This window comes from Babylonia areolata, chromosome 11 (assembly GCF_041734735.1).
Source record: "Babylonia areolata isolate BAREFJ2019XMU chromosome 11, ASM4173473v1, whole genome shotgun sequence".
Taxonomy (NCBI): Eukaryota; Metazoa; Mollusca; class Gastropoda; order Neogastropoda; family Buccinidae; genus Babylonia; species Babylonia areolata.
Genome location: NC_134886.1, coordinates 29,455,879 through 29,483,862, shown reverse-complemented (window position 1 = coordinate 29,483,862; position 27,984 = coordinate 29,455,879). Strand labels below are relative to the sequence as shown.

Here is a 27,984-nt window from a genome sequence, read left to right as displayed (position 1 = left end):
CAGAGTCAAAAGCCACCTGATCTGACTAACTGTTATATCATTCTTCCACTTTTGTTTCTCTAAAACTTTGGTCTCACATACTTTGTGTGCTAATACAGACTGATCTTGAGAAGGAGGAGGAGTGGGGCGGGGAAAGGAAGCGATTACTACCGAAAAGGGTGAGGAGAGTGAGGGGGGTGTAGTTAATCATCTGTTCAAAGCACATTATGAAATTATATTTCACGAATACCGTCAAATCATTCGTCGTTAAAAAAATAATAATAACAACAACAACAACAACAACAAAAAGAAAAAAAAGAAAAAGGAAGCGATAAAACACATGAATTACTTACGTGGGTATGAAACGAACTTTTCATTAATTTGCGAAACATCTATTACAAAATGATTTAAAGAAAGGGGGGAAAAACCTACAACTTTGTTTAGAAAATAAATCGCAGATGTCAAATCAAGTGTCACGCCACTGGGGAAAGAGAGAGAGAGAAAGCAAACCAAACCTCTTTTCCTCTCAAGGCTGACAACGATGATTCACAAAGAACATCATTATCAACACCGTCGTAGCTCTATCCTCTGCCCAGACCAAAGTGGCCGATGGCCTTGACAGTGCTGGAGCGGCAGCAGGGCATCTGGACCAGCAGGATCCCCAGCAGGAGGATCCCCAGCATGCTGGCGAAGCCCACCAGCAGACCCGTGGCGGCCGTCATCCCGTCAGACGCCTTGGGGCGAGGCACTGTGCACACCACGACACGCGTACAGTGAGTCGGAGAGGCATACGTTCAGCGAGACAGAGAGACAGACATTCATCGAGACGGAGAGACAGACACACAGCGAGACAGACATACAACGAGACGGAGAGACAGACACACAGCGAGACAGACACACAGCGAGACGGAGAGACAGACACACAGCGAGACAGACATACAGCGAGACGGAGAGACAGACATACAGAGAGACAGACAGAGACAGATACACAGCAAGACACAGAGAGAGAGACAGAAGAGACAGACATACAGCGTCGGAGACAGAGAGACAGACACACAGCGAGACAGAGAGAGACAGACACACAGCGAGACAGACAGACAGACATATAGCGAGACAAAGAGGCAGAGAGACAGACGTACAGCGAGACAGAGACAGGCATACAACGAGACAGAGAGATAGAAGGGACATATATACAGCGAGAGAGAGTGACAGAAAAGACTTAAAGACAGACAGACAGACACAGACAGACATACAGAGACACAAACTGATGGACAAACACGCGATCAGACAGACCAACGACACACAGACACAGACACAGACAGACAGACAGACATATAACACCCCCCCCCATCCCCCAGATCCCCCCTCACCCCCACCCCCACCCCCCCTCGCGCGCGCACGCACGCACGCACGCACACACACACACACACACACACACACACACACACACACGGGTCATTGTTTAAAAGCAAAATGATCAAAACCAGCACAATTTCCGAAGCCTCAACAACATTAACAATGAGCCAACAAATCCAGTCAGCCCGGTTCCCATCCCTCTTGAGATAGAAACATGAATTAGTCAATCGCCGGGAAAACCACACACAACTACACACACACACACACACACACACACACACACACACACACACACACACACACACACACACACACACACACACACACACACACACACACACACACACACACACAAATCAGACCACCACTCCCATATCGTATTTATTAGACCACAACGTCCCCTTTCAATCTCCACCACCTTTTAATTTTTTTCTTCACTTCATTGTGTGTGTGTGTGTGTGTGTGTGTGTGTGTGTGTGTGTGTGTGTGTGTGTGTAATATCACTCTGCCAAAAGACGTAAAATCGATGTGCACAAACACGCGCATAATTGTAATATCATTGAAACTCTTCTACACAACAAATTTTTAGTATTATAGGGATTGCTGTGTATTAACACCCCGATACCCTCTCCCCCCCCTCCCCCATACAAACAACACACACACACACACACACACACACACACACACACACACGCGCGCGCGCGCGTATAAGTTGTTTTTTCACACACACACACACACACACACACACACACACACACATATATATATATAGAGAGAGAGAGAGAGAGAGTGTGTGTGTGTGTAAGGAGTTTAGGGCCAAAACTCTTGTCTGAGTAGCGGGGGGTGGGGGGTGGGGTGTCTTCTCTGAAGACTTTGTTTTGTCCAGCTCTCCCTAGAGTTTCCTGTCACACACACACACACACACACACACACACACACACACACACACACACACACACATACATATATACATATATTTACATTTGGGCAAACAGCAAAGTGAGAGCTGTATTATCAATGGTTTCTCCAGTCAATCGGAAATCATTTACAGCTTAGTCTTTTGTGAAGAACTATGACTCTCAAACTATGACACTGGCTCTCAGTGCTGCAGCCTTGTGGGCTTGTTGGCCTTTGAGAACCATCCCAACGCTGACTGTCCTAAAACCGTCTTGGCTGAGTGAGTGGAGATGAAACTCGGGCAAGACACTCTCCACTATAATCAAATTCTAGCCCAAATAGTCGGAACAGCAGTTGCCTCCTCTGCAGTTCTGATGGTCATAGTCGGACACGACTATCATATATCTATCTATCTATCTATCTATCTATCTATCTATCTATCTATCTATCTATATATATATATATATATATATATATATATATATATATATATATGATGCTATGTAGAAAGCAGGAATACATAAGTTTTGTATATTATGTAAGAATATATTCATGCTCCACATTTTTGGCACATCATTTTATCTGTTTGTGCAGTGTCAACATTTGCAACGGAAATTAGATTGCAAAATGGCTGGCACATTTTTAATGAAACTTTTTATATGATTTGTAAGTCGCTAAAAATGGCTGGCACATTTTTAATGAAACTTTTTATATGATTTGTAAGTCGCTAACAAATGGTTAATTTACATGTAATGTGTGTGCTTGGTGTGTGTGTGTGTGTGTGCTTGGTGTGTGTGTGTGTGTGTATGTGTGCTTGGTGTGTGTGTGTGTGTGTGTGCATGCGCGCGCGTGCGTGTGTGTGTGGACGCACGCGGGCGTGTGCGCGCGCGCGTGAATGCGCTTATGAAATTTACAGTGATATTTGCCAGTGTATATACACACCACAACACACGGTTTGTTAATCATTTTGCGGTGTTATTGTTATCATTACTATCATTATTATCATTATGTTGTTGTTGTTTTTGCGTTGTATGTGGTTGACCCCATGTTCGAACACTGCAGGTTTTGTGTCTTTTGAAGGATATCTGGATGAATGGATTCGTTGCCTTGTTGTTGAAGTTTTGGATGAATTTATTTCACAGCAGGTACAGTGTGTGGATCAGTCCGTATACCTTGACGCCGCCTTGAAACTGAAAATGAAACTGACTGGAACATGTGCGGGTTTTGCACAGGCTTGCCGTGTGTGTCTTTGTCTGTGTGTGTCTGTGTCTGTGTGTCTGTGTGTGTGTGTGTTTACTTTCGCGAAACGAGCACAGAGTGTTGTTGAAACGGCTGTCGGATGATGTGAGGTTATTTCTCACTCAAATTTCCTTGTGCATTTTGTCTCTGGAGATAAACCGAGTCGTTTATATTGTTCATCAATCGTTCTTGAATTAAATCGTGTGTGTGTGTGTGTGTGTGTGTGTGTGTGTGTGTGTGTGTGTGTGTGTGTGTTTGACACTATGTACACACCATCGTTTTCACACATGAAGTAGAGCAGGTCAGAGCAGTTGTGGGTCTGCCAAGTGAAGTCATCGGCGCTGTACCTCACGCATTCTGATTGGCTGCCGGGCTGACCTTCACCCCATGCCGTGAACCTGGCAACAGTGTCGTCTGTCCATTTGTAGGAGCCTCTGTCCACCTTCAGACCGATCCAGAAATGACTGAAAACAGAATTTCGCTCATCATTAAGCAACGTCAACGTTTCGGTAGGAGAACGTTTTGGTAAAGTCCTATTTTAGCATTCTAAAATCAGGAACCTATTTTACCGGCAATTTTTGTGCATGTGTGAAACGGTATTACCAGTAGTAGATGTTGTGACCCATTTTCAGTGGATATGACTTTGTACGTTTTGTACGTTATTTTACTCAGTTTTGGTGCGGATTCAGCCACTAAACTAACGTGCCACCATCTTGCTTTTTTCCGTTTTTGATCCCACAAACCATGAAAATGTAACCAATCAAATCATGGAAATGTTATCATTTCATATCAGGACGCTAAAATATGACAAAAGTTTTCTCTATCAGTGGCTGAAAACATAGTATGGCGCATTATTTTGCCTTGGCACGTCTCGGTAAGAGAACAACTTTTTTTTTCCTCTCCACCATTGACTGAAAACAGAATGTGGCACATTATAATGCTTGTCACGTTTCGATAACATTTATTTTTTTCTCCAGTAATGACTGAGAACATATTAATGTGGTTTGTCATTATGCTTGTCATGTTTATTTTTCATGTCCCACTTTCGTTCAGGTACAGGCGTGAATTGACCAGTAATCATTGTAATATCAAAGTATGCGTTTTCGTGACACTTTACGGCAAATGGGTAACATGCAGACTTTTACATTAATGTTTGCCTTATTACCTAATCTCTGTTGCAGGTCCTGGTTCTGAATCTGCAAACTTTATCATTTTCACAACATTATACAGCTCCTTCACACACATGCGTACGCACTTACATGCATGATCCCATTCATCATGTAAAGGATAATCACCTGTCCATGATGCATATCATTCACCATTCCATTATTCAGATCAACACGTGCTGCTTCGTACAAGCATGGAATTTTCTTGTCGCAAGAATTTTCTATATGTCGAGTCAGGCTGGTTGGAGAGAGTGTTGTGCCTGTATATATTTCTGAGGTCATATAAATGCAAATAAGGGGTCACAATTGTTACCCGGCTGTTGTGAACATTTTGGTGACAGTCGGTCATTGATGGTGATTTTGTTGTTGTTGCTGTTTGTTTGTTTGTTTTTCCGATGTTGCGTAAACTTTGCTCAGATGTTCCCGCATTGTTCGATGCACGAGGCAGTGAAGGCGCTCCATTGATCTTCGTCCTTCGGATTCGAAGATGACCGCGGCTTCAAAAATCAGATGGAAGATCGGTGGCTGTGGGTCCGGAGGTGACTGATGAGTCCTGAAGGCTCGCCCACATGTGGGACACAAGTGAGTGGGTGCTGTCGTGGCAGTGGATGCTGCTCGAGCCTTGTGCACAGCACGCTTTCGTTGCGCCTCAGTGATGCGCCTGGATTCAGCTGCACGGGCTCCTGTGGTGATCTTGCTGCGACAAGCTGGACGGTCTAGAGCAAGCGTCCCCCACGTGTTGATGTCGACGCCCAGATCGCTCCATAGTGCACGGTCTTAATCCAGGTGACCGGTGCCACACCGTCGTCTGTCGACAAGTCTTAGCTCTGTCTCCAATGTTTGCCGTCTATTCATCTAGGGCCGTCCTCTCTTTCTCCGACCTGCAGGTGTCCAGTTCACAGCTTGGTGTGCGATTCTTGATGCCGCGAGCCTCGATATATGTCCCAGCCAGAGGATACGCCCTTTGTAGATGATGGATGACACCTGAGGCCGATAGGACTGTGATCTCTGTCTGACCTCTTCAATCAAGCGAAGTCACACCATTTGGTGCTTAGGACTTTACTAGGTGTTTGTGTCAACATCATCCATTTTTTTCCCAAGTATTTGTCGCCAAGATTTGCAACTGTAGAGGAGCTTGGACAGAACATTAAAGTGATATAATTTCTGTTTGAATATCAGGAATTTTTATTTTTTTAAAGCTGCTGTTGTCTTTCCAATCTGACATATCAGTTCATGGTCAACGTCGCTGGTGCTGCTGGTTTGACTGGAAGTTTTCTAGTTCAACTTTCTTTTCTGGTCAATAAAGACATTAGTTTGCACTGGATGTTCACTGCTCATGTTTCTCGTCTTCGTGGCACTGATGATCGGTCCGATGTTTACAGCGCGGCTGCTGATCTCATCAACAGGAAGCCGAAGAAACAGTTTCACTTTCTGGGGTTTTTTTCAGAATTTTGACATAGACAACTCACTTTTTTAAGTTCTTTTTGTGCACTACACACGGGCGCTTCGTTTGTTGTCTGGTCAGGAAGACTAGCATCCTGTCCACCATTTAAAGGTTAGTGGAGAAGAGTGATGGAAGGTGTGTAAATGTGCGTCTGTTTACGCGCGCGCGCGCACGCACGCGCGTGTGTGTGTGTGCGCGCTCGACTCGTGTTTATGTTTTCCTTCTATTCATCTCTGAAACCAGAGGCGAATCTTCATTTTATTGATTTCCGTCATCCTGTGATCACCCCACCCCTCCTCCATACTCAAACAACGCACGTGAAATCGTTTGCACGTGCATTATTGATGCGCAGCGAGTAGAGAGCAGACAAACACCTATAGAGTTCCCTTGACCCTCCCCTCAAGTACCGGTGCGACAGCACGCCATTGTCCCTTTGTCTCGTTGCTCTTTGGTTGCCATGGGAGGCTTGGAGAGAAAACAAGAAACGCCACTCCCTTTCTGCAGAACGGACCAGAACAATCGCCTGTGATGGGTTATTTTGTCATTGTCAGGGTAGAAAAAAGCGGACGCCGTAAAAGACTCGAATGGCTGTGGACCAATCTGACGGCACGGCCTATCACGCTGAAGCGGTGTTTGTGAATCCTTGAATCTCCAACAACATGGTTAACTTGAACGATTGAATGGTTGTCATGTCAATCAATGCTGCCGATGACGACGACGACGGCGGTGACGACGACGACAACGACGACGACGATGATGATGATGATGGTGATGATGAGTTTGTGAAGGAGGAGTGAGGTCAGCTTGTTCGAGGCGTCAAAACGTACGGATTGATCCGTATTCCCCACCACCTGAGAGGAAAGAAGGGGATGCTAGAGCCTTGAGGTGGAGGTGGGTGAGAGGGGGTAGATGCCTGGCTGACGCATAACCCCCATGCACTCGTCAGGCTTTGAGGACAGAGGGAAGAGAGAGGGGTGGCGGTGGGGTGGGGTGATAACCAGTTCTGTCACAAAGGTCCTGAGTTTGAACCCCGCCTATGGCTGGTAGGTGACAGGTGGGGAGTTTCCCACCTATGCATAGACCTGCTGGGACGTCAGCTTTGTCAGAAAGCACGCCTATCAAATATTATGCGCTGTTTGAGAAGTCGGTATCCTTGATAAGTTCGCGAGGGTTAAGGAAACAAGAAAACATGGTATTGTATCGTCTCCTGAAAAATGGGACGTGGTTCTCTGAATGACGAGGTGTTAAAGATCTCACTCACACACACACACACACACACACACACACACACACACACACACATATATATATATATATATATATATATATAATTTATATGCGCACGCCGGCCGATTGAGCTTGTTTAAAAGCTTCTGTCAAACGCTACAGCCAATCAAATCCTTCCACTCTCCCTCTGGCATAACTATTGAAGGATAAAGATAGAGAAAAAGACAGAAAGAAAGAAAGAAAAAAGAAAGAAAGGAATTCGGTAGTGTCATGTCATGTCATGTCAGATCAGCAGAAGAGGACGGCAGTACTGGTGACCAAAGAGTGCCTGTTTGAACAAAGGCCTGTTTCACCTTGTTGTGTACGTGTTGATCCATAACATATATTTGTTCCAGGGTGGAATTTTGTTTATTGTCCCGTCACTCTCTCTTCTTTAAAAGGGGTCATGGCCTTAGTTAAACGAATTATCCGTATCCATATCTTTCTTTCTCATCCTCAACCCTCTCTCTGTCTGTCTCTGTCTCTGTCTCTTTGTCTCTCTCATATATGTGCCTGCCTGTTTTTAATTAATAGAAACGTTTGTGGTGGATCGATTCACATAATAACATAATTAATGTTGGTGCCTATTGATATATCCAGTGCAAAGGGGGACTATTTGGCTCCCCTGTCTCTGTTTCTTGCCCCTCTCTCTCTCTCTCTCTCTCTCTCTCTCTCTCTCTCTGTCTGTCTGTCTGTCTGTCTCTCTGTCTTTCTTTATATGCCAATTCCCCTATCTCTCGGTCCCTGTCTTTCTCTCTCCCTAACCCCCCCCCCCCCCCCCCCCCCCACCACCACCACCCCCTTTTGGGTCCGTCTGTCTCAATTTTAATCTTGCTACTCGCTTCTATGAATGGTGAAGGCTATTTTTCGGGGTTTTGTTGTTATTGTTGTTGTTTTTTTTTAAGGGGAGAGGAGAGGGGCTTCAGTTTTTCAGGTCAACAACATTTCTGTCTTAAGGGCGCGCGGGTGGGTATGTGTGTGTGTGTGTGTGTGTGTGTGAATGCGTATTTATGTGCGCGTGCGTGCGTGTGTGCATGTGTGTGTGTGTGTGTGTGTGATCAAAAGAGAGACAGAGTGAGAGAGAGAGAGCACGTGCGTGAGCGCGTGTCACGGTTTGTGAACCGATCCATCGGTTCCTTGTTTAATAATTGATTTCTTTCAATCGATTATCATGTCCTGTCCTTTCTTTGGTCTGTTGTTGTCTTTTGTTTCCTTTCATCACTTTCCTCTTTGTCTGCAGCTCTTTTCTTTCTTTTCTTTTCGTCTCCGTCGTTTTCGTTTTATATCAGGCGAGGTTCACATAAAGCTTAGCCAGTGCTGCCAACGAGCTGCCGTCAACTTAGCTGACACAGAAAAACACTTCATTCAGACACAATCAGTTGCTGTCAGCTGTGGCTCTCTCCAGACGAAAGAAATTGATATTATTATTGAGATTAACCACTGAGCTGAATATTGAGCTCGATGGGATTCACGCTGTATCATTAATTATAGAGTTCCGTCCCTTAGACCAGCCATCAGCAACAAATCAAAAGCTGCTTGGAGGCGGCTTGAGGTGGATGGTGGTTAGTGTGAACACTTACCGCCGTCATACATGACAGGAGAGCGTAAAATGACGTGCGCATATGTGAACGTAGCTCTAGTTTTCTTTTTCTTCTTTCTTTCTTTAATTATTTGTTTGCTTATTCGCGTCCTCTTTTTTTCATTTATTTTCTTTATTAAATAAAGATTAATTATTGTTACTTGCTGCAAGTTATTTTGAATTATCACTGCTGTAATATTCAGTAATGTGCGTAGTGCTGATACCGCACTTTTGTGATTCTGTTTAAATTTGTTCTTGCAGTTATGATGGGAGGTGCAGACGTGTGTGGCATAGTTCACTCTGCTCTCCCGTTGGTGTGTCCATCACTGCAAAACCCACCTCACAGTCACACAAACTGCATGAGTGTGTGTGTGTGTGTAATATCGCTTGTAGCAAAAAGACGTAAAATCAATTAACATGTTCGTGATTACTTGCATGCTGGTTTTATTTAAAAGTTTCTGCACTACCCCCTTTAGTATTTATTTTTATGGTGATGTGTGCATTGTGTGTACTGTGTTATGTAGCTCGCGCGCACACACACACACACACACACACACACACACAGAGTGCGTGTGTTATTTGCTACGTGGTGTCCGGGAACATCAGACATCCGGTGACGTATACGTGTACATGTCATATCCGGTGACGTCATATTCAAGGTACACTTTGAGTACCTGGGTTACATGTTAGCGCAGTTGGCAGAAAACCCAACTCGCAGTTCAGAAGGGGGTGAGTTCGAATGATGGATCCTGAAATAATAAATAAAGATAAATAAATAGATGAATAAACAAGCAAACAAACAAACATAAATAAATAAGTAAATGAATAAATACATACATAATCAAATAGATGCATAAATACATGAACAAACAGATAAATGAATAAACAAACATATAAATAGATAGATGAATATAATAAATAAATAAATAAATAGACAAATAAAAGATGCACATTATCGTAATCCAGCTTGGTCCTATCTTTCTTCACTTTTCCAAACCGCACTTCAGCTTGTGAGGTCGCTCCGAGGTAAACAAGCGATCTGGTTCTACTCGTGAGTTGTATTGTTTTGCATTGCATTGTATTGTTATGTGTTGTGTTGTATCAATATCTTGTCATATTTCATTTCTCTTTGTGAAATTCGGGCTGCTCTCCGCAGTGCAGTGAGGCACCATCCATATATTTTCTCTTTTTTTTGTTTTGTTTTGTTTTTTTCTGTCTGCGTGTTTGCTTTACGAACAAAGAGGATTTGCCCACAGAATTTTGCCAGAGACAACCGTTGGGCTATGTACAAGCTAAACTCGGGACCTCGCTTTATCGTCTCGTCCGAATGACTAGCAGCCAGACTGTCACTCGATGTCCAGTGTAAGAGAAGAGGGAGTGAAAATCCCGATCAGTATACGGGACTCGATCCTGGAGACACTCGATTCTTGGGCGGGCGCATTGCCACGAGGCCACTGTGAACTTGTATTGATTGCCGCATGTTTGTATTGCCTACCTTTGGTTTATTTACTTTTGTCAAGCTTGATGTGTTTTTCTTCTTCGTTTTCATAACCATGCTGCTGTCTGTAAGGCAAGAGATAAATTGAAAGGAACGCTGAGAGAGGATGTGGATTTCTTTCTTTCTGCATCCTGATATGTATGTCGTTACCACCACCACCCCCACACACCCCACCTCTCTCTCTCTCTCTCTCTCTCTCTCTCTCTCTCCCACCTAGATTCTATCAATTTCCAAGTCAGCTCAGATTAGCGTCACTCATGGTTTCTAGGCACGAACAGACCATTCGTAATTTGTCTATTTATCTGATTAAAGCATTCAGACTGCGGTCTACTCTGATGTCTTAGAATTCTGAACTAAGTTTCTTTCTTGTTGGCATTACCGCGTATTACTTGTTTTTTGTTATGTTATTTGTTGTTTGTTGTTTCAAATGTTTGCACCCCTTCATGAGGGGCAATGGTTTATACTTGAATGAATAATCCGTATCCGCATCTCTCTCTCTCTCTCTCTCTCTCTCTCTCTCTCTCTCCCTATCTATCTACCCTAGCACTCTTTCTGTTTTATCATCACCTTCATTATCATCATCATCATCATTATCACTCATCATTATCATCATCATCACTTTCATCGCCATCATCATCATCATCATCATCATCTTCTTCTTCTTCTTTTTCTTTCTTCCTTTCTTTCTGTTATGACGTAGACGGATGTGAGCATATGCTTTCAGCCAAACATCTTTTTCTTTTTTTAAATGGAATCATACTTGGTGGAATTACAAGCCTTCTTTGTTCTGTTTTCAGGCATTGGTTTCAGGTATGCAACCGCACGCAGTGAGAGTGAAAAAGACCTAGAGAGAAGCGGTAAGAGAGAGAGAGAGAGATGTTATCATCACATCGACCCGGTCCTGGTGTCCACCAGACCCTTTCCACCACTATTTGCAGAGCTGCTAGGTTAGGGGTAGACCGCCTATATGAATCGAACCATCATAAAACGTGAAAGATCGAATCGATCGGCGGTGTGTGTACAGTTACCACGAGAACCGACACAGCATTGTTTCCCCTTCCTCCTCCTCCTCCTCCTCCTCCCTCCACCCTCCCCGCACAACCTGCCCTAACCCTGTACACCTCTCCACCACCACCACCCCACCCACCCACCCGCCACACCCCTCCTCCCCCATGTTCCTGGCTCTTTGAGGTGACCGTTGTTTGCACTAAAATTATGCTTCCATCCAGGGCTGAAGCCCAACCTAGTCGCACAGTGCTCTCTTTGTCTGTGTTTTGTTCTTGTTTCGTTTTGTTCTCTCTACCCCAGTCTCTCTGCTTCTCTCTGTCTCTGTGTCTGTCTGTCTGTCTGTCTGTTTGCTTCACCCTTTCTTTCTCTGATCGTCGATTCATATGTATATTTTGTGTGCACGCACACACACACACAAAGTCACACACACACACACACACATATATATATATATATATATATATATATATGTGTGTGTGTGTGTGTGTGTGTGTTTCTTTTTATCACAACATATTTGTCTGTGTGAAATTCGGGCTGCTCTTCCCAGGGAGAGCGCGTCGCTACACTACAGCGCCACCCATTTTTTCTTGTTTTTTTCCTGCACGTGCATTTTATTTGTTTTTCCTCTCGAAGTGGATTTTTCTACAGAACTTTGTCAGGAACAAACCTTTTGTTTCCGTGTGTTCTTTTGCGTGCGCTGAGTGCATGCTGCACACGGGACCTCGATTTATCGTCTCATCCGAATGACTAGCGTCAAGACCACCACTCAAGGTCTAGTCATAGACACTAACATCTCAATTCTAGTGTCTATGGTCTAGTGGAGGGGGAGAAAATATCGGCGGCTGAGCCGTGATTCGATCCAGCGCGCTCAGATTCTCTCGCTTCCTAGGCGGACGCGTTACCCGTAGGCCATCACACACACACACACACACACACACACACACACACTCCTGTGTGTGTGTGTGTGTGTGTGTAGATAGGTAGATAAATAGATATAAATATATCTGTCGGTATCTATCATTAAGCTCGTTGGGTTACGCTGCTGGTCAGGCATGTGTTTAACAGATGTGGTGTTGCGGAAATGGATTTGTCCAAACGCAGTGGCGCTGGTTGTGTAACTGAATTAAACTGAACTGCATCTATCTCTTTGACCCTCAATATCCACATAATCTTTGAGTGGTCTTTGAAAAACAAAATTAATGTGTTTTGCGCGCGCGCACACAGAGAGAGAGAGAGAGAGAGAGAGCAGAAAACCCTTTCAAGCAATTTTTCCCCTTTAATAATTAGTCCCATTTGTGTCAGCTCTGCAGGTTTGTTGTCGCGATGTCTCGTCGCGGATATGGATCTGCTCGCTCACAATGCCGCTCCACTGAATCAGGAAACTGAGACTCAGAACTATACCAAAGCATCAAGTGTCGGCAATGCAGCAGTGTGTGTGCAATATGTTCCCGCGAAAAGTAGGAAAACGTAGCGCAAAATGACTTTTTGTCAGCCAGTTTTGATTGTATTCACATGTCATCTCTGAGTGGTTTCTCTGTCTCTCTCTGTGTCTGTTTTTCTGATTCTGTCTGCCTCTTTCTCTATCTCTTTCTTGCACGTGTGCGTGTCTACGTATGTATGTATCTGTGTCTGTGTGTTTGTGTGCGCGTCTGTGTGTGTGTGTGTGTTCGTGTGCGCGTCTGTGTGTGTGTGTGTGTGTGTGTGAGTGCATTTTTGTGGAAAAAAAATCATTAAAAAATACTATGGATTCTTGAAATGATAAAAAAAAGTTGTATCAGTACTGATTCATGCGTTCACAGTGCACTGCGGACTAATTAAGCCCCGTCCCCCCGCCCCCTCCCGCCCCCCCACCCCCTTCTTTACTGGCGACAGTAGTAGTATTGCTTAGTTATGGAGCCAGAGCGAGTGAGCATATCCACCAGGAAGGGTGGAGACCACGATTGTTGTCTACATCCCCCCCACCAGCAGTGCCTATGAATTCACTGACAGAGAAGCCTTTCACAGGAACTCACTGTCAGCATTTTCTTCTTCTTTTTTTTCTTTCTTTTTTAAAAAATACTTTTTCTTTCTGTGTTCACTGGCTGCTGTTCTTATGTTCACTGAGTGGGCTTTTTGCGTGTAAGAAGACCATCTATTTCTTTCCCTGCCATCAAGGTAGCCATACACCATTTTCGGTGGTTTGCGTGCACATTATGTGTCCATAACCCACCGAACGCTGACAAGATTTTCGAGATCTTTAATGTGCGTGCTTTTTGTTTCTTTGTTTTCTGGTTTTTTCTGTTTTCCCCCCTATCAGTTTTATTCAGACAAAGGTTTACAGAATCGAATACATTTTATACGCTGGTAAATTAAATAAAAAAAATAGAATACCGCCCCGAATATTGAACCATTCAACATCAAAAGAACAATGACAGAACAAAAATAACACATCGATTCCATTTCAAAGCTGAGTCCTGTACAATGCGTACTTAAACGTGTTCGAGTTTCTGTGTGTATACACACACGAAAAGGGTTAAGGCACTAACAGGTCTGCACACAATACGTTGACCTGCGAGATTGGAGCCACCGATCTCCAACCCGTAACACACAATGCCCGTGATTATCAGAATCGAACACAAGCACCTCAAATTGATAGTGGAAACTCTGTAACCACTCAGCTGTTGCACCTGTAATTACCGCTTCGATCCCTGGTGGTGGAAGGGAGAAGGAACACTGACGGAGGGGGGTCTATCTGATATGCTGGTTACTTTTCACGGCTGGGTGAGCAGCCTTGGGATCTGTCAGCTGGAATTCACCCCCTGCAGGGGCCGTTGTCAAGAGACCATTGTGCCTGCGGGTAAATGTGTACCTGCGAGTAATCTGTGTGTGGCAATTAAAGACAGACTGCCCGAGGGTAAGCAATATCCAGTGTTCGGGAACACAGAGCCTACATGCGGGTCTACAAACCCGAAGACAATTTACCTTTACTACCTGCCAAGGGTGACTGCCCACGAAGCAGAGGTAAATATAGCGGATCCTTGGTAGCATTGTTTTTGAGCGGAAACAAACGTGCTTTGCGGATAGAACGTGCTTTGCGACGGGCGCAATAGCCGAGTGGTTAAAGCGTTGGACTGTCAATCTGAGGGTCCCGGGTTCGAATCACGATGACGGCACCTGGTGGGTAAAGGGTGGAGATTTTTACCATCTCCCAGGTCAACATATGTGCAGACCTGCTAGTGCCAGAACCCCCTTTGTGTGTATATGAAAGCAGAAGATCAAATACGCACGTTAAAGATCTTGTAATCCATGTCAGCGTTCGGTGGGTTATGGAAACAAGAACATACCCAGCATGCACACCCCCGAAAACGGAGTATGGCTGCCTACATGGCGGGGTAAAAACGGTCATACACGTAAAAGCCCACTCGTGTGCATACGAGTGAATGCAGAAGAAGAAGAAGAACGTGCTTTGCGGCTCTCGACACTGCTCTGAACTGTGGTGCGGTGAGAAGCAAAACTGAGAGCAAGGGCAGAAGGGAATCATCTGGATTTTTAATTATAGAAGATGGATTTGCTGCCTGCCCGCACCAAGCGTGTCTTGAATACGAAGGTAATGTAACCTTCACGTTAAATCGTACCCACGGGTCCCTACTGTGTCAAAGGTAACTTGCCTGAAGGCAAAATGAATTTTGTCTTGAATACGGCCCCGAATGACACGGTCGTTGCAGTGAGAGGGCGGCTGCCATTCTGTGAGAAAATGATGGCTTGTAACGTGCAGTCAGTGACGTAGCATGGTTGTAATAAACAGGAAGTTTTTTGTTTGCTTTTTCCCCAAGTCAGTCAATGTATTCCCTCTCTGTCTGTCTGCCTGCCTGCCTGTCTGTCTGTCTGTCTCTCTCGCTGCATCTTTCTCTATTCTGGTTTGTCTCTGTCTGTCTCTTTCTGTGTCGCTCTCTCTCACTCACGGAAATGTCAGCTTGTTTCAATGAGTTAGCTGGTTAGGCTGGTTAGGATAAAATAACAAACCCAGGCATGGTTTCGAATTGTACGATGTGTATATCTACATGCTCTCTCGTGTACACTGTGAAGTAAAGCTAGAATACCTTTCTAAACATTGAACCATTCAACATCAAAAGAACATTGGCAAAACGAGAAATATTTATCAACACATCGATTCCATTTCAAAGCTGAGTCCTGTACAATGTTTACTGTACATGTGCGTTTGATCTGTGTGTTTATACACACGAAAAAAATTAAGGCGCTAACAAGTCTGCACATAGAACGTTGACCTGCGAGATCGGAACCATCAATCTCCAACCCGTAACACACAATGCCCGTGATTATCAGAATCGAACACAAGAACCTCACATTGATGGTTGAAATTCTGTTACCACTCGGCTGTTGCACCTGTAACTACCGCTTCGATCCCTGGTGGTGGAAGGGAGAAGGGATATTGGCGCAGGGGGTGGGTCTATATGATATGCTGGTGACTTTTCACGGCTGAGTGAGCAGCTTTGGGATATGTCAGCCAGAAATCACCTCCTGAATGGTGAGGTCGTTATGGTGAGAGCGTGACTGCCACTCCGCTTAGGAAAATGATAGCTTGTGACGTGCAGTCAGGGACGTAGCATGGTTGTAATAAACCCTGGAAGGGTGGGGTTTTTTCAGGTCGGGCAATGCGCACTCTCTCTCTCTCTCTCTCTCTCTCTCTCTCTCTGTCCTTGCCTCTGTCTCTGTCTGCCCTTCTGTCTGTTTGTCTCTGTCTGTCTGCCTGCCTGTCTGTCTGTCTCCCTTCCCTCTCTCTCTCTCTCTCTCTTCTTTCTCGTTCTGTTCTAAACCATGTGCATGCTTGCATTTATGTTGTTGATGTGTGTTTTTTTCTGGAACATAATTTGAAATTCATCTATGTAATGTTACACTTTTGTATTGTGTGTTTGTTATATTTCCTCTTTTGAAGAGGGCATGAAATCAATCCAGTTGTGCTTATTCCCCTCCCCCTCCCCAATAAAAAGTTCGTTCGTTCTCTCTCTCTCCCTCTCTCTTCCTCCCTCCCTCCCCCCTCTCTCTCCTTCTTTCTCCCCCTCTCTCTCCTCCCCTCCTCTCTCTCCCTCCCTCTCTCTCCCCCTCTCCCTCTCTCTTCCTCCCTCCCTTCCTCTCTTTCTCTCTCCCTCTCTCTCCCTCCTCTCCCTCCCTCCCTCTCACTCCTTCCCTCCCTCTGTCTCTCTCCTTCCCCACCTCTCTCTCTCCCTCCCTCTCTCTCTCTCTCCCCCCCCCCCCAACACCCTTCTCTTTCACTGTGTACCCTACCCAGCGGACACACCAGTTCTCCACCATCACCAGAAGAAGCTGATCGCAGCAGGGGACCATTAGCCAGCGGCAAGGTGCGCTGTAATAAGCGGAGAGAACAAAAGATGAAAGGACTGGTGTGTTCGTTCTAATGGCTTTGGGCTGCTTGGTCTGCTTTTCCTCTCTAGCTCTTTCCCTTCTTCTCTCCTGCCGTTCAGTCCCTCATCGTCGTTCTGTTCACTTCTCAGTCTATTCTTAAATAATAGCAACAGCAATGATGATGATGGTGATAATAACAATGATTATAATGATAATTATAATAGCATAACATTTCGCTTGTCTTCGTCTGTTTCATGTTTGTTTCAAATTTATTTTTTTAAGCTTCAGTAAAAGGAGCACGTTTATCCCTTTTCTGTTAGGTATTGGGATAAATTACATACTTACTCTTTTGCTTTCTTTGTGTATGTATCTGTCTGTGCTGGTGCGTATCATGTATGTATTAAGGTAGGTAGGTAGGTGTGTACGTAAAGATGTATAGTATAGTATATGAATTATGTGTGTAAGTATGTTTATGTATGATGCCTATATATAGTATAGTATAGCACAGTATGTATGTAGGCCTATGTATGTATATATGTATCTATACTGTACGTTTCCAAGTATGTACAAACGTGTGTACGCACGTCCGTCTCCCAATGATTGCCTGTCAGATGGCCAAAAAGTACGACCAGAGAAGAATCGATAAAGTGTTCTGGCTGTGAGAGAAATCAATGGTGCTGAAAAGTAAAAACAGCAGTACGGCTGTCTGCCAACAACTTTTTAAGTACAAGTATTGATCTAGAGCGCTGAAAAAGCAACAGGAAAACTGCGTCATAACCTGCACACAACACCTTCCTAGCTGCCGTCACCCAAGGTATTAAAAAAAAAAAAAAAAAAAAAAAAAAAAAACACATCTGCCATGTCACATCCGTATCAGACACAAAACAGGTACCATTTCAACATTACTTACCCCTCCCCTCCGTCAACAACAACAACAACAATGGCAGAAAAGGATGACAGTCAACAACAAATTAATTAATTAATAATAATAATTATTATAATAATTAATAATAATAATACACAGTTTTTCTATGGCGCGATATCCAGCACCAATGCTGCTCAAAGCGCCTTAGTGACCAAGCCTGATAAGCCCGTCAAGGAGCGAAACAGTTACATTATCTCCCAATTTTGAAGCATATTTGAAATGTTTGTATCGGGTTCAGGTTCAAGCTAGGTTAGAGTGTCTTCCTTTTTTTTTTCGCCCTCTGTGAAGACATTAGCTGTTGTAGACGTCATTGGAACTCTGATAAACGAGGCCAACAGGGGAGAGAAATGTTCGACAACAAACAAATACAGTTACTTAACCCTTCTTCCGGGGAACAAGGGAATACAACTTGATTGAACAAGTTATTGCTGCATGGTTTTCTTTGTTGTTGTTGTTGTTTGTTTGTTTTTTGTTGTTGTTCTTTGTTTGCTTGCTTTGTTTCCTTTTAGTGTGTGTGTGTGTGTTAGAGAGAGAGAGAGAGACTAAGAATAGCAGCAGTCCTTTGTTGTTTAATAACGTTAACTCTCTCCATACGAACGGCGAAAGAGACGACGTTAACAGCGTTTCACCCCAATTACCATCATCAAAATATTGCAAGAGGAAGGCTCTTATACTGAAGAGGTGAATGTTGATAAAGAATACCACAATTCTTACGACGGAAGCTGAAGGTTGGGTCATTCAGACACCCACTGGACATCCGAGGTGTCTGTCTAGAGGAGAAGAGAGGACTGGCCGTACTGAGTGAGTTTTAACGTGACAAACGGTCACAAACTTCCCTCTGAGAAGATAAAACAGACGAAACTGTTATTTCTTAGGTTAGGTTTGGTTACTTATGGTTAAGCTGAAATAGGTTTTTGTTAAAATGTTACGTTTTGTTATGTAGTGTTATATTTTGTTACGTCATGTTATTTATTTATCTGTCAATCTATCCATCAATCTGTATGAAGTAAGGTGCTTTGAACAGCATTAGTACTGGATATCTCGCCATAGAAAGGTTATGTATTATAATTATTAATATTATTGTCTATCTATCTATATATCTATTATTCATTATGCTGTTTATTTTGTTCTGATGATCGATAAAGATATTATAGAAGTCCACGGTGGTTTTCACCCTCATGATAGCTGGGCTGCACGCAGCGCTTAATCGTTTAATTCCTATCGTAACTTGGCAATAACCATTAAACGAAACCCTCGGGGGTTTGTGGTTCGTGGATGCTGAACTTGTTAAGCCAGCACACAGTGGACAACTTGCTGCTTCAATGTTGCAAGCCATTCCCAGTCTGTGATGAAAGCAGTGTGAGTTTGGAACCCATTTCTACGTTAATACCGATGACACAAATAAAATGAAATGAAATATGAAACAAAATGAACCAAACTAAACTAAACTGAACTAAACCACAATAAGATAAAACAGAATTTGCCCGCCTCCCTGACTTTGTTATATGTACTTATTTTTCACAATGGTGTTCTCCGTAGAATCTTCATCCACATGACAATACATTGATAACGAATGTACAGGGAGAAGAGAAAACCTGCTAAAAATACGCTTTTTGGTTTTTTTTCTTTTTTGTTTGTTTGTTTCTTTCTTTCTTTTTAAAGACATGATTCCTCTCAAACTATAGCAGTTGTTCCATTGTGGTTATCTACGCTTAATATCACAAATTATGCAAAGACATTAAACTAAAGAAAGAAAAAATGTAAGGTATTTCAATTCGTCAAAAGAAGCTTTCTTCTCTCTATCTCTGTCTCTGTCTGTCTGTCTCTCTGTGTGTGTGTCTGTCTCTTTCTCTGTCTTTCCTGTCGTATCCGGTTACCCCCACCCCCCCACCCCTCCTTGATGAGTGTCGGGGAGCGAGTCACTGGTTTTTCTGCAAGGGAAAGTACCTACATGAATGAAGCAAAAAACTTATGATACTCTCTCTCTCTCTCTCTCTCTCTCTCTCTCTCTCTCTCTCCTCTTTCTCTCCCTCTCTCTCAATAGTTTTTCCTCTCTCTCTCTCCTTCTTCATATCTCTTTCTTCCTTACCCTCTTCCTTCCCTCTCTCCTTCACGCATATGCATACTATGTTATTTTGTGGAGGATTGTGTATTTTCTATGCCATTTATTTATTCTTGTTGTTGCGATGTGTATGTTCTTTTCTCCACTTTTTTTTCCTTTTCATTTCTTTTCTTTTTTTCTTTTTTTTTTCTTTTTTCTTTTTGTATTTCGTTGATTAGTTTATACATTTTCTTTACGAGGGTAGGATGGAAACAGGCCGATAAGTGCCTATTCCTTTTCCCTCAATAAAAAAAAATTTCGATTTCTCTCTCTCTCTCTCTCTCTCTCTCTCTCTCTCCTGTCATAACTCGTTCCACCACTTGATACGTGTCAGTGAGTGAGTCACTGGTTTTCCTGTACGTTTATGTATTCAGTCAGTTTTACCGCTGGAATGGAATGAAATCGATTTCGAGCAGCCAGCGGCCATTTCGCTGAGTGTTGAGGAGCATTGAGGCTGGAATGGTTTTCCTTCACTTTACTTTGCATATTTACTTTCTATTTCGTGATTGTTCGTTGATTGTGTGTGTGTGTGTGCCCAGTGTGTGTGTCTGTGTCTGCGTGTCTGTCTGTCTGTGTCTCTGTGTGTTTGAGAGAGAGAGAGAGTTGTGTGTGTGTGTGAGATAGAGACAGAGATAGAGAGATTAAGAGAGAGAGAGTGTGTGTGAGATAGATATGTAGATAGGTACGTAGATAGATACACAGACAGACAGACAGAGGCAGTGAGAGCACATACGCTTGGATGCATGAAAAAGTGAGGGAAGGACCACTTCAAGCACAAAATGGAACAATGAGGCGCTGTGTCGGAGGACAGGAAGTCTGACAAAAGCGATCTTTTTTTCTTTTCTTTTTTTTTTTACCATGGGGCGCCAGTCACTAGGTCATTTAACCCCACCAGCATCAGGTGTGTCGTTGGGCGAGGAAGGGTGCGCACGGAGAACATTGGATTTATGAAAGGCCTCAACGCATCACATCAATCAAGCGTCAACCGTCCAATCCAAGCCAGCCAACTCAATTATTCAACAACCCACAGCCGCAAAACAAAACAAACAGCAACAACAACACCAACGGCAATATACATATATATATATATATGTATATGTGTGTGGATAGATAGATAGATATGAATAAAAGAACAAGAAAAGAAACATACTCCAAAACTCACTGAAATATAAAGGGGCGGTAATTCCGGATGCGCGTGTGTTCCATCGCCTCGGTCACGTGAACCAAACGCCTGTTGTCACGCGCACACGTGTCTCGGGCTTCATACCACGTGCTAGCTTCTTGGTACAGGTCGTACTTGATCCCGGCCACTGCGGAATGTAGGCATTGGTGAAAAACGTTTCTGTTACTTCATTTCAGTTGGCAGAACGAGCAAGAGAGCGATTGAGAGAGAGAGAGAGAGTTGTTTCAAAGTGTAATAGTTGACCAAGATCAGACTTTCGTTTCTGACTCACTTGTATAAACAAAGTGAGTCTATGTTTTAACCAGGTGTTCGGTTGTCTGTGTGTGTGTGTGTGTGTCTGTGTGTCTGTGGTAAACTTTAACATTGACATTTTCTCTGCAAATACTTTGTCAGTTGACACCAAATTAGGCATAAAAATAGGAAAAATTCAGTTCTTTCCAGTCATCTTGTTTAAAACAATATTGCAATTCTGGGATGGGCACAAAAAAATATAAAATGAAGCCTAATTATATGCAAACTGCATTTACTGTTATATTTATATTTTTTGTATTCTCTAAACTTGGCACTTTGATCTGATATTCTGACACAACAACAAGAGCAGTCATTATTATCATTTTTTGTTGAAACAGGAACTTCTTTTGCTAAGCATGGAAGTTTTATTTATTTTGCAAACGTTTTGGTGCAGATAGTAAAAAAGGGAAATTACTCTGTAATTAATGCTAGGGGACTTAATTTATCACAAGTGAGTCTTGAAGGCCTTGCCTCTCTTGTTCCATTTGATTCCATCAGGGACACGGGAATAACAATGAATAATCTCACTGAGACATTGGCATTGACCAAAGTGACTTTTTGCAATAGGGTAACCAGAAATGATATGATGGAAACCCTGGAAAAAAAAGGCGGCTGTCACTACAACATGCATATTCTCACAAGCGACATCACTGAGCACTTTAACAAGAGGCAAAGCCTTCAAGACTCACTTGTCTGCTTAGCACTTTGATCAGTAAAGGAACCATGAGGAGAAGAAGAAAAAAAAGAGATTTGAAAAATCGTTGAAAAATGCTCTGTATTATATATATATAAATTAAGCTTGGAAGAAAAAAAATAGTTTTTAAAAAAAGGGGGGGGGAGGGGAGTCCGTGGGGGGGGGGGGGGGGGGGGGGGGGGGGGGGAGGCGGGAGGGTCGAATCTTAACGCTTAATAATGCTCTTTTTATCTCAGACACACACACACACACACAACAAAACCACCATCACACACACAAACACGCGCGCAAGCGCCCCCACATGTCATACCCTCTACAACCACTACCACCACCCAAATAACTGCAGCATTTTCAATCGCAGTACGAAGAAAGCAACAAGAACAACGTGTAATCATCAATAAGTAATGAATTTAATGGAAGAATATGTTAATCAGGCCATCAAAGTTATAAACAGTCAAATGATTGATTATGAATACGAAAATATTTCTTTATTCATTGCAAATTCACCGAAGCAGAAAAAACTGCTTTCCTGAAATTGATTATGCGAAATAGATTATGAGTTCGTGACGTTTTGTCTTTAATGGAAGAATACATTCATCGGATTATTAAAGCTATATAGATAATCAAATAATTTATGAATATGAGCCGATGCAACAAAGCAGAAATACCTCTTTCCTCAAATACGTTATTCGAAATAGATTATATGTTCGTGACTTTTTGTCTAATAGATTATATGTTCGTGACTTTTTGTCTAATTTGTTTTGAAAGATAGGCCTATACGTCTTCCAGGTTTTCTATTTTGATTTCTATGCATTTTTGACCCAGACATTTCCCCACAAATGTACCTGCCATTAAAAAAATAAAAATAAGAAATGACCTTTTGTGGAGAACAGTTTTGTATATATATATATAATCTGTGTGTGTGTGTGTGTGTGTGTATGTGTGTGTTAGGATTTTGAATGACTATGTTTGATCGATTCTTGTATGCCATTTTATATCACTTCATTATTTCGAAAAAATGAAACAAAAATAATAATAATAATAATAATAACTCGAATTAAAAACGAAATAAACCTACAAATGGCACGAACTTCTCAAAACAAAACAAAACAAAACATCTGTGCCCCCCATACCCCCCTGAACAGGGACAGACCCATACAATGCTGCAGTATCAGTGTCAGTTTCAATGGAGGTAACAAATCGCGCAGAAATCCATATACGCTGCACCACATCTGCTGTAAAGAGCATGGAGCATATGCCTGGCCTTCGCACAAACCCAAAGAGCTGCTCAGACCTTGAGGGCTTGCACTAGGTTTGTATAAAACGATATCATGAAATAGAATAACGAAACAGACAAAACAAATAAGTGAATAGATTAAGATATGATACAGTGGAATATATGTGAAACGACAGCATACCAGTGGCCAGGCACAGAGACAGCAGAAATAGCCAGTGTGTCGTCGATATCATCGTTGATTTCTCTCTAAGGTGATGGTTATTGAGTGTTGGACACGGGTCCTGCACACACACACACACACACACACACACACACACACACACACACAACCGCAACCACATGTAAATACATCACCGAACACACACACACACACACTATGCACACACACACACACACACACACGCACAATCACATGCGAATACATCACCGAACACACACACACACACACACACACACACAATGAGGCATGTTCTAACTTAACCCCACAAGTAATATTATGGTGAAAAAAACACTTTCATAACAACACACACATACACACACACACACACACACATGCAAAGAGAGCAAAACGCAAACATTCACACACATGCATCTATCAATATTATCAACTATCTCCCTATACCTATGTATGTTTTGCCCATATCTATTGATACATCTCTGTATTAATATCTGTATCTATGTCTGTCTACCTGTACATATGAGCAATATCCACATGCGTTGCGCCACGACACACGTGTCCTTGCACTGATGCACGCGCGTTACGTCATAAACGCAGCATCTAAGAGTGCAACCACCCTACCTTCATATGAAGCATGTTTTTCCCTCAGCGCACTTGACGGCCTTTTACTACAGATCCAACGACAACGACGGCAGATAATGCCGTTATTACCTGCCGATGCCGTCCTACACGTGGCAGTATCTGCACCTGTGGGACTGCGAGCGTCGGTAGGCGAGAGAGTGGGGAAGGGACTGCACAATTCCTCCTCTCTAAAAAAAAAAAAAAAAAAAAAAAAGTCACCTGTGCTGGTCAGGCAATCAGGCTAATGTCGGAATGACACACACCGACAGATAAGCCTGCTGCCTACTCATCCGTCGGACCGACGGGAGACTCCATCAAGCCGGAATGAGCTCAATCGATAAACCGTCGTTTCGTGTAAGCGCCAGTTCATGGCTATTAGGGTTAACTCGGAAACTGGACTCAACCATCACGTGTTCTGGATCAAGTCCATGATCGCTGTCTTCAGTAGTGTGATTGACGGAAACGCCATTAATCTCCCAGTTGCTATGTGACCGGGGGAGATGTACACATCGATGCTGGTCATAACAGTCATTATGTACAACACGGGCCATGCGAGTGATTTAGCTAACAGGCATAAGCATCCTGAGGAACGGAAAGAGAAGGAATAAAAAGCAAAAGAGACCTGCATACCTACTGGACACGGGATGGACACCATATTCACTACCTCTTTAGCTCTGGCGCTCCCTTTGAAACACAGGTCATTAGCAAGCACCTGTCATCTTACTCTGTCCTGTGTCACTGCACAGTCACGTTCCAGGTGCCTCACGCTATTTCCTGCTTCAGTTCTTCATGATAGTGCAACCAGGGGTAGTGTTCAGGAGATCATCGCACCTTTGGGTAAATCTACATGAGGCAAGGCCCGTTATCATTATCATAGTTATATAGTGCTGAATCTTGTGCAGAGACAAATCAAAGCGCTTTCACACCAGTCAATCAAACGCATGCATAACTCTAAAATTGGGGGGGTGGGGGGATTGAAGACAAGGAAGAGGCAGGGAAGGGAGACTATTTTGGGAAGATGTGGGTTTTAAGGCCAGACTTGAAAGAGCTGAGTGTGGAGACCTGACGAAGCAAAAGAGGAAGTTCATTCCAATTACAAGGTCCAGAGACAAAGAAAGAACAGCGGCCAACAGTCGAGTGTTTGAACCTGGGTATGCATAAACAGAGTGGATCCGAAGCCGATCGTAGAGAGCGAGATGGAGTGTAGAGTTGAAGGCAGCCACTGAAAGGAAGGGGCACATTTGTTACATTTATAACATAGAGTGCTGATCTTGTACTTTATTCTGTGTGGGACAGGGAGCCAGTGGAGATGTTGCAAAAGAGGAGTGATGTGCTCTGGTCTTTTCTTTCTGAGGACGAGTCGGGCAAAAGAGTTTTTTATGCGCTGAAGGGGCTGAATGGATGAAGCAGGCAAACCAGACAATAGAGAGTTACAGTAGCCAAGGCGAGAGAGAATGAGAGAAAACGACCCACGTAAATTTACCCGCAGGTACACCTTTACCCGCAGGTACGGTGGGTCTCTTGAATACCACCCCGGGTGTTGTTCGGATGGACCCTGTTCTTTGTCCCCGTGAATTCCATGACCCGTGACGCTGACAGGTTTTCACATGCTGCGGAATCATCAGGGCATTTAATTGTGGGCATAGGATATGATCCCATAGTGACAGCCATTTATGACCGCTTGCAATCTTCTATTCTTCTATTACTTTCCTCGTGTGTGTGTGTGTGTGTGTGCGTGTGTGTGTGTGTGCGTGCGTGCATTTTTTCCCCGCCTCAACAACCACAATAAAGAACCACAACTAAAGAACACGCATGTCACAATTTGCAAGCTTCCATTAATTTTATCCATGTCCGGAAATAAAAGAGCTGCGTGTCAGAAAAGACTACAGCGGTGTGATGAAGAGCTTTCCACGATGAAGTCATTCCAGCACCGGTCGCACGTCGTTAGCCCTTGTTCAGAAAACATGCAGGCATTGTCCTTTTGTGTGTGATGCGGATTTTAACTTCTTAGTTAATTTGTTCGCGGTGTGCACGTGCCGACACAACAAAGCTCGTGCACAGGGAGACCTCGCGACACGAGGTTGCTAATGGAGAGGCCTTGTCAGGGTCTGGGTCCAGTGCACAGAAGGCGGGGGGAAAGGTTTTGTTTTGTTCCATGATTTCCATAGGGTTAGAAGGTTAAACAAAACAGCGAGACGATCGTGGAAAAATACAGCTAAAATCACTGACCATCAGTTCAGGACTATGTTTTTTTTCCCGGTTGTTGTTATTTGTTAGTTTGTTGTTGTTATTTGTTGTTGTTGTGTTGTTTGTTTGTTTTGTTTTTCAAGTCACCTTGGACTGACGGTGGTATAAAAGATTATCCTGATAGTATAATTATTATAGTTTTTCAAAAATGAGGAGAAAGAGGGGAGGGGAAGTGGGGGGGGGGGGGAAGAGGTAAAGGAGAAGAAGAAAACCTTTTCCCTGGGTAACTGAACTGAACTGATCTTAACTTAATTCAACACACTGCATTGAGAATGATTTGACAAAATTCGAAATGAGGATTAAAAAATTTTTTTTTTAAAGTGGGAGTGAAGTGTTTTCTTTCAGTTCAAAATCCAATATGTGTTCAACAAATTATCCAACAATGACAAGCGCAGAACACAAAAGTATGGAATAGAAATCTATGGAATGGCATAACAAAATGCATTTTTTTCCGAATACCAAGGAGAATATATCAGATGATATTCACTTGTAACACACTTCAAATAGATAACACGCCTCACCATAAACCCACCCGACACTTAATAAAAGTTCCCTTAACAACAAACAACCAAACATATAAATAGAAATAAATAAATAAATAGATCAAAAAAGGAATAAATAATTAGAGGACAAATATTCTGCCATTTTATATAGATTCCTCAATATAATGGACAAGCAAAATGTAACGATTTTCAAACTCACCAAATTATTCAGAAACAGTTGGTGTGATGGAGATACATCACTTAATTAGAGGAGCAAGAAATAATGAAACAATAAATAGATTCGCCAATCAAAGGCTGAATTATCAGAAACGATAAAGACAGAAATTCTGGAGGATGTTCAAGGGAGAAACAACAACAACACGAACAACAACAACAACAAAAACAATAACAACAACAACAAAACCAAACCACAAAAATCAAACGTACCGTTTTCAACACCCCGAAGTAAAAAGACCCGACTCGACTTGGCAGTTTTGGCACGAACAGCAACAACAAAATGTTCTGACAAAACCACCAGCACAACTCCGCTGCAGGAATCTTTCAGTGTATATAACTCCACAGCAACAAAACCATTGTTTCTGAAGCGGTGGCAGCAATCGGACTATGCCCCCAGCGGGCCAATCAGCGACAGCGTGAGAGTGACGTATTCTCTGCCACCAATCGATTGACAGCTTTTGTTAGTCTCTCCGAGTTGTCGCCCTTTAACGAGGTAGTTGAACGATTTGGGGTCCACGGAGTTATGGGAGTCACACGCTTCATCATCGGCTGTCAAGATTGTCGTCGATTATAACCCGCTGGCGGGGTTTCTAACGGTTTAGATCAATATGTTCTGATCGATACTGACGGTTTTTATCATGGACCCTAGACTTTGATTAACGAATCTGGAAACCGCAGTTACTTGTTGATTGATCATTTAGTCATCCATCCATTACTTCTCTGCTAAGAATGAAACAAATGTATTATAAGGATTGTTTATACTCCTCCTATCTGACGGCATCGAAGAAAGTGTTGAGAGTGACAGTCTTTCTGTTCACTCTCGCACTGTACAGTTTGTTCGTATGAGGAAATCAGTCATCAAAGAACATCAAACAAAACCCGTTTCCTTAGAACAACTACCGGCCCATTGTATTGACACAATTGTTTATGACCTTTGCTTTGATCATGTTTTTTTCCCGCAAACTCTCTGTCACACACACACACACACACACACA

The 27,984-nt window shown here is 43.1% G+C and overlaps 1 protein-coding gene across 1 annotated transcript; it reads right to left on the bottom strand.

The window, feature by feature from the left end:
* Positions 1–367: 367 nt before the first annotated feature.
* On the bottom strand, positions 368–27,322 carry LOC143287356 (C-type lectin lectoxin-Lio3-like). The gene is made up of 5 exons (XM_076595319.1): positions 27,200–27,322; positions 23,406–23,505; positions 20,982–21,129; positions 3,745–3,935; positions 368–727 (listed from the first exon to the last, which is right to left on the bottom strand). Exons 2-5 carry the CDS (start codon positions 23,455–23,457, stop codon positions 561–563), a joined length of 558 nt encoding a protein of 185 aa, XP_076451434.1. The 5' UTR covers positions 23,458–23,505; positions 27,200–27,322; the 3' UTR covers positions 368–560.
* Between the last annotated feature and the right edge of the window lie 662 nt (positions 27,323–27,984).

Coding starts and splice junctions, on each gene's coding strand:
- LOC143287356 (XM_076595319.1), bottom strand. CDS start 23,457: ATGATATCGACGACACACTGGCTATTTCTGCTGTCTCTGTGCCTGGCC. Junction 21,130..23,405: donor GTCTCTGTGCCTGGCCACTG/GTATGCTGTCGT, acceptor TACATTCCGCAG/TGGCCGGGATCAAGTACGAC. Junction 728..3,744: donor CTTCATGTGTGAAAACGATG/GTGTGTACATAG, acceptor TGGTGTGCACAG/TGCCTCGCCCCAAGGCGTCT.